At 42.5% G+C, this 18,263-nt stretch overlaps 1 protein-coding gene across 1 annotated transcript; it reads right to left on the reverse strand.

Annotated features, from left to right (window-relative positions):
- Nucleotides 1-9,496: 9,496 nt before the first annotated feature.
- IFIT2 (interferon induced protein with tetratricopeptide repeats 2) lies at nucleotides 9,497-17,999 on the reverse strand. Its single transcript, XM_036079376.2, has 2 exons — nucleotides 17,780-17,999; nucleotides 9,497-12,788 (listed from the first exon to the last, which is right to left on the reverse strand). Exons 1-2 carry the CDS (start codon nucleotides 17,782-17,784, stop codon nucleotides 11,384-11,386), a joined length of 1,410 nt encoding a protein of 469 aa, XP_035935269.2. The 5' UTR covers nucleotides 17,785-17,999; the 3' UTR covers nucleotides 9,497-11,383.
- Between the last annotated feature and the right edge of the window lie 264 nt (nucleotides 18,000-18,263).

Consider the following 18,263-nt stretch of genomic DNA (forward strand, 5'->3'; position numbering starts at 1 on the left):
TTGTTATTTCCCTTTCTGCTATTTTGTTCTTTGTGTATAGAAACGCCACCCATTTCTATATTAATTTGGTATCCTGCCACTTTACTGAATTTGTTTATTACTTCTAGTAGTTTTTTGGTGGAGTCTTTAGGATTTCCTACGTATAGTATCATGTCATCTGCAAATAGTGACAGTTTAACTTCTTCTTACCAACATGGATGCTTCTTATTTCTTTTACTTGTCTGATTGCTGTGGCTAGGACTTTCAGTATCATGTTGAGTAAAAGTGGTGAGAGTGGACATCCTTGTCTTGTTCCTGACCTTAGAGGAAAAGCTCTCAGTTCTTCACCATTAAGTATGATGTAAGCAAGCTGTGGGTTTTTCATATATGGCCTTTACTATGTTAAGGTATATTCCTTCTAAACACACTTTATTGAGAGTTTTTATCATGCATGGATGTTGAATCTTGCAAATGCTTTTTCTGCATCTGTTGAGATGGTCAGATGATTTCCATCCTTCATTTTATTGATGCGGTGTATGGTGTTAATTGATTTCTGAGTACTGAGCCATTCCTGCATCCCTGGAATAACTTCCACCAGATCATGGTGAGTGATCTTTTTAATGTATTGTTGTAGGCAGTTTGCTAATATTTTGTTGAGGATTATTGCTTCTATGTTCATAAGGGATATTGGCCTATAGTTTTCTGTTTTTGTGGTGTCTTTGGTTGTGGTGTCAGGGTAATGCTGGCCTCATAGAATATATTTGGAAGCATTGCTTCCTCTTCTATTTTTGGGAATAGCTTGAGGGGAATAAGTATTAACTCTTCGTTAAATGTCTGGTAGAATTCCCCTGTGAGTCCATCTGGTCCTAGACCTTTATTTTTTGGTAGTTTTCTGATTACCAATTCAATTTTGTTAGTTGTAATTGATCTGTTCAGATTTTCTATTTCTTCCTGGTTCAGTTTTGGAAGATTGTATGTTTCTAGGAATTTATCCATTTCTTCTCGGTTGTCCAGTTTGTTAGCATATAATTTTTCATAGTGTTCTCTTATATTACTTTGTATTTCTGTGGTGTCAGTCGTTACTTCTCTCTCATTTCTGATTTTATTTATTTGGGTCCTTTCTCTTTTTTTTCTTGATAGGTCTGGCTGAGGGTTTGTCAATTTTGTTACCTTCTCAAAGAACCAGCTCTTCATTTTATTGATTTTCTCTATTGTTGTTTTAGTCTTTGTGTCATTTATTTCTGCTCTGATTTTTATTATTTCCTTTCTTCTACTCACTTTGGCCTTTCTTCTTTTTCTGGTTCCTTTAGGTGTAAGGTTAGATTCTTTATTTGAGTTTTTTCTTGTTTCTTGAGGTAGGCCTGTATCTCTATATACTTCCCTCTTAGAACCACTTTTACTGTCCCCCAAAGATTTTGGACCATTGTGTTTTCATTTTCATTTGTCTCCATGTACTTTTTAAATTTCTTCTCTGATTTCTTTGTTGACCCATTCGTTGTTTAGTGTCATATTGTTTAGTCTCCATGTGTTTGTGGTTTTTCCAGTTTTTTTCTTGTGATTGATTTCTAGTCTCATACCACTGTGGTTGGAAAAGATGCGTGGTATGATTTCAGTCTTCTTAAATTGATTGAGGCTTGTTTAATGGCCTTATATGTGATTTATTCTGGAGAATGTTCCGTGTACACTTGAAAAGAATGTGTGTTCTGTTGTTTTTGGATGGAATGTTCTGTATATACCTGTTATGCCCATGTGATCCAATGTGTCATTCAAAGACATTGTTTCCTTATTGATTTTCTGTCTGGATGATCTATACTTTGATGTAAGCGGGTGTATCACCATCAATTTCTCTCTTTATGTCCATTCATATTTGTTTTATGTATTTAGGTGCTCCAGTGTTGGGTGTGTAGATATTTACAATTGTTATATCCTTCTGTTGAATTGATCCTTTTATCATTATGTAATGCCCTTCTTTGTCTTGTTACAATCTGTGTTTTTTTTGTTGTTGTTGTTGTTTGTTTCTTTGGGTTTTTTTTTTTTAGTCTTTATTTTAAAGTTTGTTTTGCCTGATATAAGTATTGCTACCTTGGCTTTTTCCTCCTTCCATTTTCATGGTGAATGTTTTTCCATCCCTTCCTTTTCAGTCTGTATGTGTTTTTAGGTCTGAGGTGAGTCTCTTATAGGTAGCATAGGTGAGTCTTGTTTTTTATCTATTCTACCATCCTATGTCTTTTGATTGGCGCATTTACTTTTAAGTAATTTCTACACCCAACATAGGGCTTAAACTGATGACCCTGAGGTTAAGAGTCACATGCTGTACTGACTGAGCCAGCCAGGTGCCCCTAAGCTATTTACATTTAAGTAATTATTGACAGGTCTATACTTATTGCCATTTTAAAATTTGTTTTCTGGGTGTTTTGTAGATTTTCTTTGTTCCTTCTTCTCTTGCTCTTTCTTTGTGGACGATGAATTTCTATAGTGTTATGTTTGGCTGTCTTTCCTTTATTTTTTGTGTATCTATCACAGTTTTTGGGTTTGTGGTTACCATGAAGTTCATATATAACCCATCCTAAGTAAATAGCAGTCTATATTAATTTGATGGTCATTTAAGTTCAAACACATTCTAAAAAAAAAACAAAAAACAAAAGAAAAAAGAAAAAAACACTTTTTTTCTTTTTCTTTATCACCTTTTCTTCCCCTTTTCTTCCCTTTTCTACATTTTATGTATATGTTGTCATGTTTTACATCTTTTAATCATAATTTTCTTATGTCTAATCATGGCCATTTCTTTTCCACTCAAAGAAGTTTCTTTAACATTTCCTGTTATGCTGGTTTAGTGGTGATAAACTCCTTTATCTTTTTGTCTGGGAAACTCTTTATCTCACTTTCAAATCTGTATGATAACCTTGCCGGGTAGAGTATTCTTGGTTGTAGGTTTTTCCTTTGAGCACTTTGAATATATCATGCCACTCCTTTCTGGCCTGCAAAACTTCTGCTGAAAAATCAGCTGATAGCCTTATAGGTTATCCCTTGTAGGTAACTTTTTGTTTCTGTCCAGCTGCTTTTAAGATTCTCTTTTTATCTTTAACTTTTGACGTTTTAATTATTATATAAGGTGGTGTGGACCTTCTTGGGTTCATCTTGTTTGGAACTCTCTGTGCTTCTTGGACTTGGATGTCTATTTCCTTCTCTAGGTTAGGGAAGTTTTCTGTTATTATTTCTTCAAGTAAGTTTTCACACCTTTCTCTCTCAATTCTTCTGGGACTGCTATAATGTGAAAATTTGTTTACTTGATATTGTCCAAGAGATCTCTTCATTTATCCTCATTTTTCAAAATTTGTTTTGCTGTGCAGCTTGTGTGTTCTCCATTACTCTGTGTTCCAGATGGCTGATACACTCTTCTGCATACACTCTCATCTACTGCTGATTCTCTCTGGTGTGTTTTATATTTCAGTTCTTGTATTCTTCAGCTCTGACTGGTTCTTTTTAATATTTTCTATCTTTTTATTGAAGATCTCACTGAGTTCTTCCACTCTTTTCTCCAGCCCAGTGAGCGTCTACACAATAATTACTTTAAATTCTTTATCAGGTGGGATACTAGCTGGCTCAGTCAGTAGAGCATGTGACCCTCAATATCAGGGTCATGAGTTCAAGCCCCATGTTGGAGCTACTTAAAAGAATTAAAAAAAATTCTTTATCAGGTGTGTTTCTTATCCCTGTTTCACCTAGTTCTTTTTCTGAGATTTTTTTCCCTTGTTCTTTTTTTTTTTTTTTTTTCTTTTTTGGAGCATATCCCTCAGTCTCCCCATTTTGCTTGACCTTCTGTGTTTATTTCTGTGGATTAGGTGGAATGGCTACTTCTCCTAAACTTGAAGGAGTGGTCCTGTGAATGGTGTCCCCTCTGTAGATAGTGTTCTTGGTGTCTTTGGCTGGCTGGCTGGAGCTGTGGCTGTATATGCTAGTCATTGTTTTAAACAGTGCCTTTTTAGAAATGTCAGTCAGAGAAAGGCAAATACCGTATGATTTCAGTCATATGTGGAATTTAAGATGAATATAGGGGAAGGGAAAGAAAAATAAAATAAGATAAAAACAGAGAGGGAGGCAAACCATAAGAGACTCCTAACTATGGAGAACAAACAGGGTTGCTGGAGGGGAGGAGGATGGGGGAATGCGCTAAAAGGGTGTTGGGCATTAAGTAGGGCATGTGTTGGGATGAGCACTGGGTGTTGTATGTAAGTGATGAATCACTAAATTCCACTCCTGAAGCCAATACTACACTGTATGTCAATGAATTTAACATTGAATTTAAATAAAATCTTGGAAGGAAAAAAATAAACAGTGGTTTTCTACAGAGAGAAGAAAATAATGATACTACTACTAATAATAATGATAGAAAAAGAAAAGAAGAAAAGGAGAAAAAGCAGAAAAGAAAAAAATGAATGAGGAGAATAAAATAAAACCAAAAAGAACACAAATTAAAACAAGACAAGACAAATTTAAAAAAATTAAAAAGTAAGATAAAATAAAAATTAAGAAAAAAGTTGTAATTAAAACCAAAACAAAACAAAAAAAGAAAAAATACCCATGGCTTATTTTCTGTCTCCCAGCACCACAGAGCTTATTGTGGGCTTGTGGACACCAGGCTTGCTGAGTTGAAAGCTCTCTGTGGTTCCTGAACCCACCACTTACGGCATCCAGACCCTGTTCCAGTCCGGGCTTTTAAGGTGGAGGGGGACAGTTCTTTGGCTTTTAAAACTCTGGCTTTTTTTCTGTGTCTCAGTGAGACCAGGGCTGGTGTGGGCTTGTGGACCCAGGGCTTGTTGAGGTTGCAAACTCCGTGACAGCTGGACCTGCCTATGATGGTGTCCAGTCTCTGCTCCGATCTAGGCTTCAAGGTAGAGTGGGAACGTAACAGTCCCTCTGCCCCAGAGAGGGTTCCCATAGCTCCTCTGCTCCTGGGCCGAGTTCTCCCCTTGTCTCTTTCATATGTTAGTTGCTCTTTTAAACCGCATCGTTTTTTCTGTGCCCCAGGACAGAGGGATGCATTCTCCATTCTCCGTCCCTCAGTGTCTCCCTCCCCACTGCCATTGACAGCGTGGGTGCCCTCCCCTGCAGTGTCTCTTGCTGTTCTCTTGCCATTCTCCCTGCCTTTGGTTATTCAGTAGCTCTTCAATCAGCCCTCAGTACTTCAGGGAAATTGTTCTATCAATAGGCGTAATTTGTGTTCTGGTGGAGGAATGGAGTTCAGGGTCTTCCTACATTGCCATCTTGGACCCGACTCCTGAGAACTCCTGGAAACTGCATTTTTAATACAGCCTGCAGGAGATTCTGATACAGGGGTTTCTGGGACCACACAATGTGAAAGACTATCCAGAAATATTTTGTAAAAAGTAGTTTCTTGCAGTAAATTTACTTGTGGGGGACAATTTGCAACAGGAGACCTGGATGAATTTTGCGTGGTCAGTTTACTAGCTGTGGGATGATCCATGAGTCAAATCACTGAGTCTGAATTTCCTTTTTTTGCCCCACACCGAATACAGGACGCCAAGCATCAGAGTGCAGTTTAGATCTGTGAGGCCTAAGGCCATCCTTTAGTTTTCCCAGCTGTAAAATGGGAATAGTAACCCATGTAATATTGTTTAATGGCTATCTCATAAATTCATGTATTTATGCTTCAAGCTCTGAAGGACTGATAGTATCCTGAGATTTTTTTTTAATTTTTATAAAACTTCTAGCCATGATGTATATAATCATAAAAACCTAGGGAGTATGGTTTTCATGGTTGATTTGATGAAAGAGTGGTCAGGTAGATAGGGGAAAGGCTCCCTCCATTCTTGAAACTACAGAAAGCAGAGACTCTTGTGTAACAAAACTGACATATGGTTTTCCCAACAACAGGAGTATCATGAGCTATTTTGAGTCCTGAGATGATTGTTGTATCTAGTGAGAGGAACCTGCAACTTGGAAAAGTCTGTAATTCTGATTGGTTCTCTTACTTCACAATTTGTTATCCTGGTCGTCATAAAGTGACATACCTTTATAAATGGTACAAATACTTGTGGTACTATAAGCGGTATAAATACTACTCTTAGACTGAGGTAAGAGGGGCCCCTGGCTTTGGCCCTGTGCTTTAGAGGGTCCCGCATTTCATAGACACACACAAAAATGTAAATTTTTAAAAGAAGACGTGGTGTCTCCGCTGCTCAGAATCTGGTGCTTAACCCTATAGCAGAGCAGGACTTGCACAACCTAAACATCCAGCCCAGGGGAAATGTGTCTCTGTGTCTTACCTTCTTTGCTCAACGAGGAAGGAAGTTGTATTGTGCAAATGTCTCGTGTTGGGAGGGTGCTGATTTGAGAGACACACACAGGTTTGGATTGCAGGGAGGAGCTGAGCAACAGAAGTGGTTAGATTAGGGAAAAGGCAAATTTATCCACCTGGTCAAAGCCTTCCTTTCAGCCCAAATGAAGAATTATTTTCCAGTATACTAGTACAGGTCGCCCCTCTTCGTGCTTCTCTTCTTATTCTAATTCCTGGCTCAAGAAGCACTCATGAATCAGTACAGTATTTGCAACAATTGCATATGGTGGTCAAATAACATTCTGCAAATTAAGAAATTCACAGTCCTCTTAAACCTGTAAGCATGTAGATTTAGATTTCTACATGGAGTCAAATTTCCTTCTGCATTTGGACTCTTCTTTGGAGCCAGTTTGCCCATGAATGGTTGTTCGGTACCAGTGTTTAAAGATAAAATGATATAGGACCTGATTTTCATACCCATACTCTACTCAGACAATAGGATACGGGAGGTCTCCAACCTATCTGCTGAGTACAAAAGCAGTAACAATATTTTAAATGCTAGTAATAAGAAGGGTACAATACAATGAAAACAAACCTAGAGGTTAAAAATAGAAGGCAACAGAAGAGCTGGCTTTCTTTATATTCATTTGGAACAAGAGTCAATTCATCAGTTGATTAATCTACTTTTTGGCTATTATGAGTTTTTTAATAGTTACATCGACATGTAATCTATATACCGTGCAGTTTACACACTTAAAGGGTCCAATTCAATAGCTTTCAGCATTTCACAGAGCTGTGCAACCATCACCACAGTTAATTTTAGAAGATTCTCATTACTCCCAAAAGAAAATTCCATGCTCCTTTGTTGTCACCTATGGTTCTGCCACTCACCCCAGCCCTAGGCAACCACTATCTACTGTCTATCTCTATAGATTTGCCTTTTCTGAGCATTTCATATTAATAGAACTTTTGTGATTGGCTCCTATCATTTAGCATAATGTTTTCAAGGTTTATGTATATTGTAGTGTGTATCAGTGCTACATTTCTTTGGAATAAATATAATAAGTACTACACTTGTTTATACTGCTGAGTAATATTCCACTGTGTGACTATCCCTTATTTAATAGGTCAATTCATCAGTTGAAGAATCTACTTTTTTTTCTTTTTTTAATATTTTCTTTTTTTATTTGAGAGAGAGAGAGTGAGAGCGAGCACAAGCAGGGGGAGGGGCAGAGAGAGAGGGAGAAGCAGACTCGAGCCTGGTGCGGGGCTCAATCCCAGGACCCTGAGATCACAACCTGAGTGGAAGTCAGATACTTAACCAACTGAGCCACCCAGGCGCCCCTTAGTGAGTCTACTTTTTGCCTATTATAAATAATGCTGCTATGAACGTTCACATATAAGTTGATAGGAACATGTTTTCCTTTCTCTTGGGTATATACCTAGGAGTGGCATTGCCGGGCCATACAGTAACACTATGTTTAACCATTTGAGGTGCTTCCGAACTGTTTGTGAGTCCCTGCGCCGTGTTATACGAAGAATTTTAGTTGGTTTCCCTCTTGCAGCCTCCCAGGAAGGTACAGATCACCAGCAAGAAGCAGTTGTACTGTAAACCAGAAGGAAAATTTCTTACTTATTAGTCAAACCAAATGACTCCCTTCCCAAAACTAGGTGCTGGGGGAAATGGTGGAGGAAGGGTGGGGAGACAGGAACACATGGTCTCTGGAGAACCCACATTTCCCAGGTTGGCATCCGAGGTTGATTGTGCACATGTTGCACTGGGTGCAGATTGTGAAAGTCAGTTGACAGGAGGTAGGAAGAAAGATAAACATGGACCATCACTCGAGGTCTGCTGCCCCTGGGGACTGTGTCTAAGCTCTGTGGTAAAAGGGGCTACGGGCAGAAACTGATGAATCTTTCACTGAGGACTCTGAGGCTGGTACTCAGTACTACTTGGCACCCAGCCAGATGAGAGAAATTCTCCTTACTCCTTCACAGTCACTAATGTATTTGAGAACATCTTTGCCAGGGTATCAGGACTCTCAAGGTGGCAATCGGATGTAGAGAATGATGAGACATATTGAAGCAGTTTTGTGGGCAGAGGACATTAGTGCGTATGGGTGCCTGAGGAGACACGTAACAGATGCGATCGGGTCATTCTGACAGACTTGTTCATCAACACCCAGGACATGCCTACCAGGGGCTTGTTATTTTCCTGGGTGGGTATCTGAGGGGAGTCAAATGTCATGCACTGAGAAATGATGCTAAGAGCCAGGGAATGACAAGTCATCCCAGGTAACGTGGCTCCATTCATTGTCCCTGGATAGTGAGATTTCAGGAAACGAGCTATAAACATAGTTTTGTTTATTGTTTTCTAATCATTTCCATGGGCTTTACATCCTCAAATAAAAATTGAGTGTACTATGTCATCTGTCTCCTCCTTATTCTTTCCACCTTTTTCCTTTCAGGAACCTGTTCTAGCAAGGGTTTTGCTGCATGGGCAAGATTGTGTACACCTGGTGGGCCTTCTTCAGCACTCTGCAGGGGCTAGTGGTCCTCTCACAAGGTCAGTGTTCCTGCCTCTCTACCTTCCATTCAGAACACCCCTGGTTTTCCTCCCCAGGCACCAGATCCAATAAAAAGGAAGCTAAACCTTTCCCTAAGATGTACGCTAGTCCAATTCAGTCCGACAGAATGAGTTTACCTTTTCAGCTGGTGTAAATCTTATTTTCCGTCGAGACCTCTCAGAAAACAAGAGAGACTTCGGGGCTGTTTGTCTCTTTCTATTCTTTAATTAATAGGAAAAAACTCTCCAACATGCGTTTGGATCGCCTCCAGAGTGGGACATATAACAGAATGGGCGACACTTCCTCATTCTCATAATGGAGGTCAGAAGAGGAGATAGAATGCAGATGGAAACACATGGTGTTAACAAGATGTAACAGAGAGGAGAAACAGTCCACCCACTGTCCGAGTGTGGGGGCGGGGGGTTTGTGTGCACAGCGGTGCACCGTGGTGGGCGTCGGGGTGTAAGCTAGAGTCCTGGATTCTTAAGGCTTAGAGAAAAAAAAAAGTCTGTTCCATTCAGTGGTTATAATGTTAGACCAGTCTGGGTTATATGGAGCCAGTTTGCTACCAATAAAACATTTCATTAATCAGTAGCCGGATCTAGAAGACTTATGGTGCAGCAAAATTTCAAAAAAAACCCCAGAACACTCCTTTGTGTTCCATCACCTCTAAGTTATTTATTTATTAAATCTGTGGCTTTTTTCAGGAATCCATACTATGCATACTGCTGATCTCAAGTGCACACAACACAATTTTTAATACAGAAAATAACGTGAAAACCATTATAGTAGCTGGAATTTTTAACTTAAAAAAATCTTGAAGTTTATATAATGTTTTCATTGCTTAATAAAAATGTTAATATATACTTAAAGTTATTGAAATACATTTCACATATAATACTGTACAAATTTAAGGTTGATTTGATACATTTATATATTGTAATATGATTGTAGCAAAAGTTACTGTAGTGATAGTTATCACCTTTATCATGTCATATAATTATCATTTCTTTTCTGTGGTGTGAATAATCAAGATCTAGCCTTTTAGCAAGTTTGATGATTACAATACAATGTTGTCGTCTATATTCAAGATACTATACTATACCTTAGATCTCCAGGACTTATTTACTAGTTACCTTCAAACAACATCTCTCCCACTTCCCCAACCCCCAGCCCCTGGTAACCACTATTTAAATTTAAATTAATCCGAACAGGCAAATATTTTGCAACCCAGAGGATGACTGAGGGTCTGTTTCATGCTGGGTCACCTGAGTCTGTTTTGGTTCACACTAATCCTGATATCATGGGCCATTCAGTATTTACCTAGAAAACCCCAATCACCCCAAGCAAACCATGAATTTTATGGTTCCCTTGAGGATTTTCAGGGTGAGAAGTTTTATTTCACCTAACGTACAACATGTTTAATTGGGGAAAAAAACTCGCTGTTATTGATGTCATTTCACAAGACCTTTCGCTAGGTCCTTGGTGTCCAAATGAGCCTTCTGTTCTGCTGTTTTTCTATTACCTTGGGCCTGGGCTCATCCAAGCATTTCTGAACAAAGCAAGTCTTCATTGTACAAGGAAATTTTCCTAACAGTGGCCAAGAAAATGAGATTTTTCTCCATATGATTACAGTCTACAATGACAACATTCTTCTTTCTTTCTCTTTTGTCTACTCAATCCCTGTCCCTACTGGCATGACATTTATTTTTCCAGACACTTTAAAGAAATGAATTATTTTGCTTTCTAGCGTATTCTACAGAATCCCCCTTTTTATTCTTCATACGCTGTAATACAGGGAGGGCAGAATGGAGGTGAAATCTCCCCATGTGCCTCCTGAAACTCTTGGACCCTGATGGCCTGACCCCATTGCTTGTCTTGGATGTGTTCCTTCTAAACTCAACCTGTTCTCTGTTCTCTTTTTTTCAAACTATGTTCCCACCTCAGTCAATGGGACAACTGAACTCAGGTTGTATAGGGCAGTCTAGATTGAGGACTGTCTGGGGAGGAGGCGGAAGTGAGGGAGAGGAGATACCCAGTCCTATGGAGGCTTTGGTCCCCTGGCCTTTGAATGGACACAGCACATTAGCGTCTATGCAGGGCCAAACTGTATAAGATCTAAAATGACTCCAAGGGTGGAAAAACATTGTAAAAACGGACCACATTGTTACAGATGTGAGGGATCCGGCTGCTTTATATAAACCTAGAGACAAACCCAAGGCATCACCGCACGGAGGATGACTAAGGGAATGTCACAATGCAAACTGCTCCCAAGAGGTCAATTGGGAAGTAGCCCCCTAACCAAGCCCTGGGACCCTCTCGGCTCCAGTCTAGTCCCTGTCTCAGAATTCCATGAGCAATTCATGTTTTAACACTCGGCCCAGCAGGTTCTTCCACAAACCTGGTCCAGACCCATGGCCAGCAGCCCAGTCCATGCCTATGCCACCATACCAGTTGTCCAATATCGTGAATACCCACTTGGTGGAGGGTTTTCTGCTCCCTTCCCTCCATCGTCCCACTCACACCATATCCTGATTCCTCATTCCTCAGCAAAAGATGCTGAACAGAGGAAACTTCCAGAGTCCAAACGCCTCTCAGGGTTTTCCTCTGCTGGCCGCATGTCTCCACTCAGCTCCTGAAGAAACGCCAAGAGGTGCAAAGCTATGGAATCGGCTTCATTTTTAGAAAGCCTGATACAGGCAATTTTTTGCAGCTTATTTTTCATCTTTTCTTTCTCCTTTGATTCCAGGTCGATTTTCACACCCTGTATGAAATGATGGATGGCCTTGTCTTCACTCTTCATTTGATACAGCTGGAAGTTGCCATAGCGCAGATGGAGCACCTGTCTGGCCCCAGGAGAAAGCGCTTTGCTGAATTCTTTTTGGAAGTAATGCTCCGCGTGGTCATACTGGCTTGCCTGTGCATAGAGGCAGGCCAGGTAGGAGCAGACACAGGGGAAGTCTGCATTGGCCTCATCCACTCTCTTTAAATGATGCACAGCTTGTCCTATGGCTTCCTGTAACTTCTCCCTGTTCCCGCACATCTCATTCTTTCCTGTGCCCTGGAGCATCTCGAGGACTTTTGTCCTGCAGAGGCAGCCGATACGCCAGTGCAGGGAGGCATTGTTCGGCATGCCTTCTAGAGCCTTTCTCAGCAGCTCTATAGCTTTGTCCAGCGCCCCTTTTCTCTGATACAGTTTTGCTGCTCCGCAGAGCACATCTGTTGCGCGCGGGGCTCCCTTCAGCGCCTCCTCCACGAGCCTGTCTCCTTCCCCCTCTTCGTTCATCTTCTGAAGTTTCAGAGCCAAGAGGACTTTGGCATACTGGTTGTTGGGATTCAGCCGAATGGCCCGCCGCAGAGGGTCAATGGGATTCTGAGGCTGCGGCCAGGTATCCAGACGGTAGCTCGTGATGGCCAGTCCGGAGGCGAACTCCGGGTTCTTGGGCTCCTTTTCCAGAGCTTTCTCAAAGCACACCTTGGCCCTCTCGTGGTGCCTCCCTCCACACTGTAAGCGGGCCCACCCCTCCTCGAAGTCCAGCGCAGGACTCTCCATTCTGTAGGGGCTGCGAGACTTCTCACAGACCCGTCTCACCTTGTCGACGTACATCTGAGCATCTGCGTGTCTGCCCAGGTGATAGTAGACCCAGGCGTAGTTACCCCAGGTGACCAGACTTCGGGTTTCCGCTTGATCCGGGTGCTCCCGCTGGATCAGCTCCTCCGCCTGGCGCAGGCGCTCCAGCGCCGCCTCGCTGTGGCCGCGCTGCTGCTCTATGTAGGCCAGTAGGTTGAACACCGTGGTTCTGAATTCATTGTCCTGAAACTCCGGGGCGTTACACACCTCGTCTTCGAAATCATCCAGGGACTTTCCCGGCTCCACCAAGTTCCAGGTGAAATGGCATTTCAGTTGCCGTAGGCAATTCTCCAAGGCGGTCCTGGTGCTCTCACTGAAGGGCAAAACAGAAAGAGGCACGCTTTCAGACACAGCGCAGATTCTCCAGGCAAGAAGCGGGGAGCATGGCAAGTATGAATCTCTTACTCCTCCTCCTCCTCCTCCTCCTCCCCGACGGTGTTCACCCCAACCAGAAAAGAACACTATTTCCTTTTCGTTTCTTTCTATATTTTGGCGTATGCGTGAAGTGCACGGGACACAGGGTTGGTGACTGTGGGCGGCAGAAGCATTAGGGAGAGGGCTGGAGTGGGGCTGGGGTTCCCTGAATAGGGCGGTTTATGTCAGGTTGGGCTGGCCCTCTGCTGTCTGCCCTGAGGGCCTGTGCAGGGGCAGACACATCTGGGGGAACGGATTTCAAAGGATTGACTTCATACAGCTTTTTGTTTTTAAAGATTTTATGAAAGAGACAGAGAGAGCATGAGCAGGGGAGGGGCAGAGGGAGAGAGAGAGGGAGAAGCAGACTCCCTGCTGAGTGTGGAGCCCAAGGAATGGGAGGGGGGGCCCTCCACGTGGGGCTCGATCCCAGGACCCTGAGATCATGACCTGAGCCTGAGCCACAGTCATACGCTGAACCGACTGGGCCATCCAGGTGCCCCTGACTTGATGCAGTTTTTTTTTTTTTTTTTTAAGATTTTATTTATTTATTTGACAGAGAGAGAGATAGCGACAGCAGGAACACAAGCAGGGGGAGTGGGAGAGGGAGAAGCAGGCTTCCCTCTGAGCAGGGAGCCGGATGCAGGGCTGGATCCCAAGACCCCGGGATCATGACCTGAGCCGAAGGCAGACGCTTAACGACTGAGCCACCCAGGCACCCCAACTTGATGCAGTTTTTAAGAAGAAAGGCCATTTGATTGCTTTGTGTTCCTGTTCTTCATCTTACCTAGCAAATGCTTTCCTAGTTTGAAAATTTTAGCTTTAGAATTGTCTATTCTGTTCATGTCTTGCCAGCTTGATTTTAATCTCATTATCCCTCTGAAATTCAACTGTATTTTGTCTCCTATATTTTTAGTTTCTTAGTTCTCCTTAATTTGTCCTTTTTGCCCTTATTACTTTAAATTTCCTGTCTTGGGCGCCTGGGTGGCTCAGTTGGTTAAGCAACTGCCTTCGGCTCAGGTCATGATCCTGGGAGTCCCGGGATCGAGTCCCGCATCGGGCTCCCTGCTCAGCGGGGAGCCTGCTTCTCCCTCTGACCCTCCCCCCTCTCATGTACTCTCTCTCATTCTCGCTCTCTCAAATAAATAAATAAATCTTTAAAAAAAAAATTTCCTGTCTTATTAGTTGAGCTTTCCATATATCCTTAATTGATTTTCTTTGGTTATCCAAACTTTTTTTTTTTAATCAAATTAGTTTTGTCTTGTCTTTTTATTAATTTGGCATTCTCTGTTCTCCTTTTATCTGAACTTTTCCATTTTAACCATTTAAATCATATTTCAACAATTCTAAATGCTTACTTATTTCCTCTGCTTTTGTGTTATTCTACCATTTAACTTCAGTATCATCGTATATGTTAGCAATGTTTTAAACTTTTATTCTGGAATAAAATATAATCATTTTTTTCTCCCCTCCACCCCACTGCTATTTCTTAGACTGGTGATTTCTGTTCTTAACATTTCTCATTTGTGTTGGTCTATTAAAACTTCTGCATTTGTTGCTATAATTATCTTTTTTTTTTTAAAGATTTTATTTATTTATTTGACAGAGAGAGACACAGTGAGAGAGGGAACAGAAGCAGGGGGAGTGGGAGAGGGAGAAGCGGGCTTCCCGCTGAGCAGGGAGCCCGATGCAGGGCTCGATCCCAGGACCCCGGGACCATGACCCGAGCCGAAGGCAGACGCTTAACAACTGAGCCACCCAGGTGCCCTTATAATTATCTTTTGAAATTTTATTTTTCCTCTCCTGTGGTTTGCTTTCACACAGGGTGTTGCAAGTGAAACTATAGGAGGAGGCTCACAAGACAGCTAGCATCTTTTCTCATGGGAAATGCTCTTTTTCCCTTAAGGTACTCTTGCAATTCTTCTGGGAAGATTTCCCATTCCCTTCAGTGTTGGTTCTTAAAAATCAAATCAAATGAAATAAATTACAAATAAGGGAAACTCACCACACAGAAACCTTATCTTGAATAACTTCAGAGATGAGGTTAAAAATCATTAACTGCCCAAAAATCATTTCTCTGCATTGCCTATGTATTGGAGTCCCTGAAGTGTTGCTTTTTCTCACTTAAAAATTTTTTTTTCATGGTATATATTAATTAGCCCTTTTATGAGGAGCTGATATTGTAAATATTATGGATTCTGACATAGACAAGCAGTAGATATGTGGGAAGTTATGTTATGTGGCAAAGACCATCTTTGAAATGCTTGTCCAAATGGAAGATTATATTCCCCATTTTCTTCCTGCTCCCTATCTTTCACTTTTTAGACCCTGCCCCCCAATTTGATGATTAGATCAGGGCTGGGCACCCAAACTCAAGTGGAAGCTGGAAATGGTGCTGGTTGGGGGGTGGGGAGCCAGGTGTCTGGAGTTAGGGAGAGCACCGTGCATGCTGGAGGGCTCTCGGGGGCCATGATCTGACTCATGCCCTGCAGAGAGTGTGACCTGGACGTACCTGGAGCAGACAGGGTCTGGGTCCCCACGCTCTCTGTTGTCCTGTTCTGGCCCTCCTGGGGTTGCTCTAGTCCTATGTGTGGGTCCTGTGAGCCATTCCAGGAACTTTAAATCAGTTCCTGTTCATTTCTGTTACTTGAATCAGATGGAGACTTAACAACCCCAAGTAGAATAAACAGAAGAGAGGAAGGAAAATGGGTAGGAGTTTCTGCTTGGGGTAGGACCCTCTGTCCATTCAAAGTCCCGGACAGGTCTTCGTGAGGAGCCAGGTTGTCTGAGCCTCTTGATGTAATATGGGGAACGGGATGGGTGGTGTGTGTATGTGCGTGCACATGCACGTGTGTGTGTGTGTGTGTGTGTGTGTGTGAGTGAGCCCAGGAGAGTGCCTGGCGTGGTATCTGGCATTGTAATGACAGCAGCCTCCCCTTGAAAAGTTCATGTCCAACCTGATCTATTTTCCTTCTCGGTAAGGTTACATAAGCTTAGCAATAAGCTTTTTAGCGACTTTCTCATTTAATTTTTTTTTAAAGATTTATTGATTTATTTTAGAGAGATAGTGAGAGCAGGGGGAGGGGTAGAGGGAGAGGGAGAGAGCGAATCTCAAGCAGACTCCCTGTAGGGTGTGGAGCCCGACATGGGGCTTGATCTCACAACCCTGAGATCATGACCTGAGCCGAAATCAAGAGTTGGACACTTAACTGACTGAGCCACCCAGGCGCCCCGCAACTTTCTCATTTTATAAAAGAAGCAGAGAGAGTGAATACAGTTGAAATTATCTCCAACATATAAAGCACATAGTCAATTGTGCATTTGCAAGATAGAGGCATTTACTATACACACTTAGGTAAAATCCCTTTGAGCAGCCATTCAAAAGTACCCCATTTCACTGGGTGATTATGGGCTTTTATTTCCACCAGGAAATCAGAAGCTGGTTCCAGATGCTTGCTTCCTGGACTCAGACTTCTGAGACCTCTGCTTCTGATGGCTCTAGAAGTTCCAGCTGTTTACACACAGCAATGTCTTGCCTTGCTTCTTGTCTTCATGACACCGCGTACCAGGCTCAGAGCTAATGCTGCTGCCAGTGTCTTAGGGCATTACTCGCACCACTGAGGAGCCTGTTAGAAATGCACATCCTTGGAACTCAATTTAGGACTACCAAATCAGAATCTGAAGGGGGGGGTTGAGCCCAGGAATTGTCTTTAGCAAGCCTTCCCGACAGATCTTATGCATGCTCAGATTTGAAAACCACTGTCTTAGAGCACAGGGCCAATGCCTGGTGACAGTGCCTATAGCTAAGGGATCAAAGAAAATTAAAAAAGAGACTGGTGGGTCTGTGTTATTAAGGGAGAGATTCTAAGAGAAGACCATGCTAAAGTTCTAAGCAATAGGAACAAGGTTTCTAAATATTCTGAGTTACTCTAGAAATAGACATCTGGAGAGATATCAGATCTTTTTCTTTCTTGTCAGGAAGACATGCAGAGTAGCAGAAAATATATTGCTTCAAGAAGAGACATCAGGAAGCTTATAGAAGGAGGGCAATGTGTCCTCTAGGAAATGAGAGCTGGGACTGGCGTCCCTGCATGCTGGAGCTCCCCGGACTGAGGCTGAGTCATCTAGTCTGGCCACACCCTCACACTGGACAAAACAGAAAGCTCCCTTCCTACCCTGCTTCCTCGCAGGGCAATCTTAAGTTTCTGGGGTGTAATAGCATTTTAGAGGTAGGGGCTATTTTCTCCAAGCACCCCACCTCCAATTCATACTTCAGAGAGAAGGACTCTAGCCAATCAGTAGCATTTTGGGGTAAAATATATTTCTGTTGAATGAATGGATACATTTTACCAGCCCTAATGCAAATATGAGATGAATGAACACATTAAAAGTAAAATCTACCTTAGCATGAGCTGGGGTTGCTACCTGGAGTACATTTTAACCCTATCTGCTAAAAACAGATCCTTTGTTAAATAAGAATCTTACTAAAAGCCCCTCGCTTCATCCTTTCAAATAAGAAACAAGAGAGAGACAGTCTACAGGACCCCCCCCCCCCCCCGCCAGACCCATCTCTAAATGAAGCACCTGCCGGTAAACATCTCTCCCTCTGCCATCCCTCCTTCCCTCCCTCCTCTGGCCCTCAGCTGTCAGCTTCCTCGTGAGAGATGCCCTGAGGAAGCTTGACAGTGTGGGTCTGAAAATCACAGAAATAAACAAGCCAGCAATGGTGAGACAAATACACCACCTACAGAGAGATCACGGCAAGGCTACCGACAGACAGTAAGGCAAAACAACCAGGCGCTTGTGTTTACGGAGCACGGCTGTGTGGGATTTGCATTCCACAGCAAGATTGATTGGACATTTTCAACACGATCAGGGCGGGAGAATATTTACCTCATGACTGCGGAGCGCTTCTCGGCTGTTCTGAAAGGCTGCAGTTCAGGCTACAGTGCTCTTCAGAAATCTTCCTTCTCTGCCTCCGAGAGATGCTCAGGAGACCTATATATGGAAGCATTTCTTGGTTCCTTTGCCTTGTTTTCCTGCACTTCGCTTTAGGAAGGAGAAACTGAAACTGGAAAGTACAACTAACAGGGCTCTAAGAGGAAATGAATCTTGAGTAAGAGCCGCGCCTATAGCACCCCCAAACCCCCACCCTGTAGTGAGTCAGAACTTCCTCTTTCTCACTGTGGTGGTGTCCTAGATCAGCTGACATGGAGGGGGCCCAGCTTGGAGAAGGACGCAGGTACCAAGCACCAAGCACCCTGCCTCATTACTACAATGTTAACCCATCCTTGCTCTGCCCGCCCTTACCACCAGCATGGCATGCAGACCCCAGTAAGGGGCATATATGGGGTTTTTGTCTGGCACATAATAAGTG

The sequence above is a fragment of the Halichoerus grypus genome, chromosome 7 (genome assembly GCF_964656455.1).
Source record: "Halichoerus grypus chromosome 7, mHalGry1.hap1.1, whole genome shotgun sequence".
Classification (NCBI taxonomy): Eukaryota; Metazoa; Chordata; class Mammalia; order Carnivora; family Phocidae; genus Halichoerus; species Halichoerus grypus.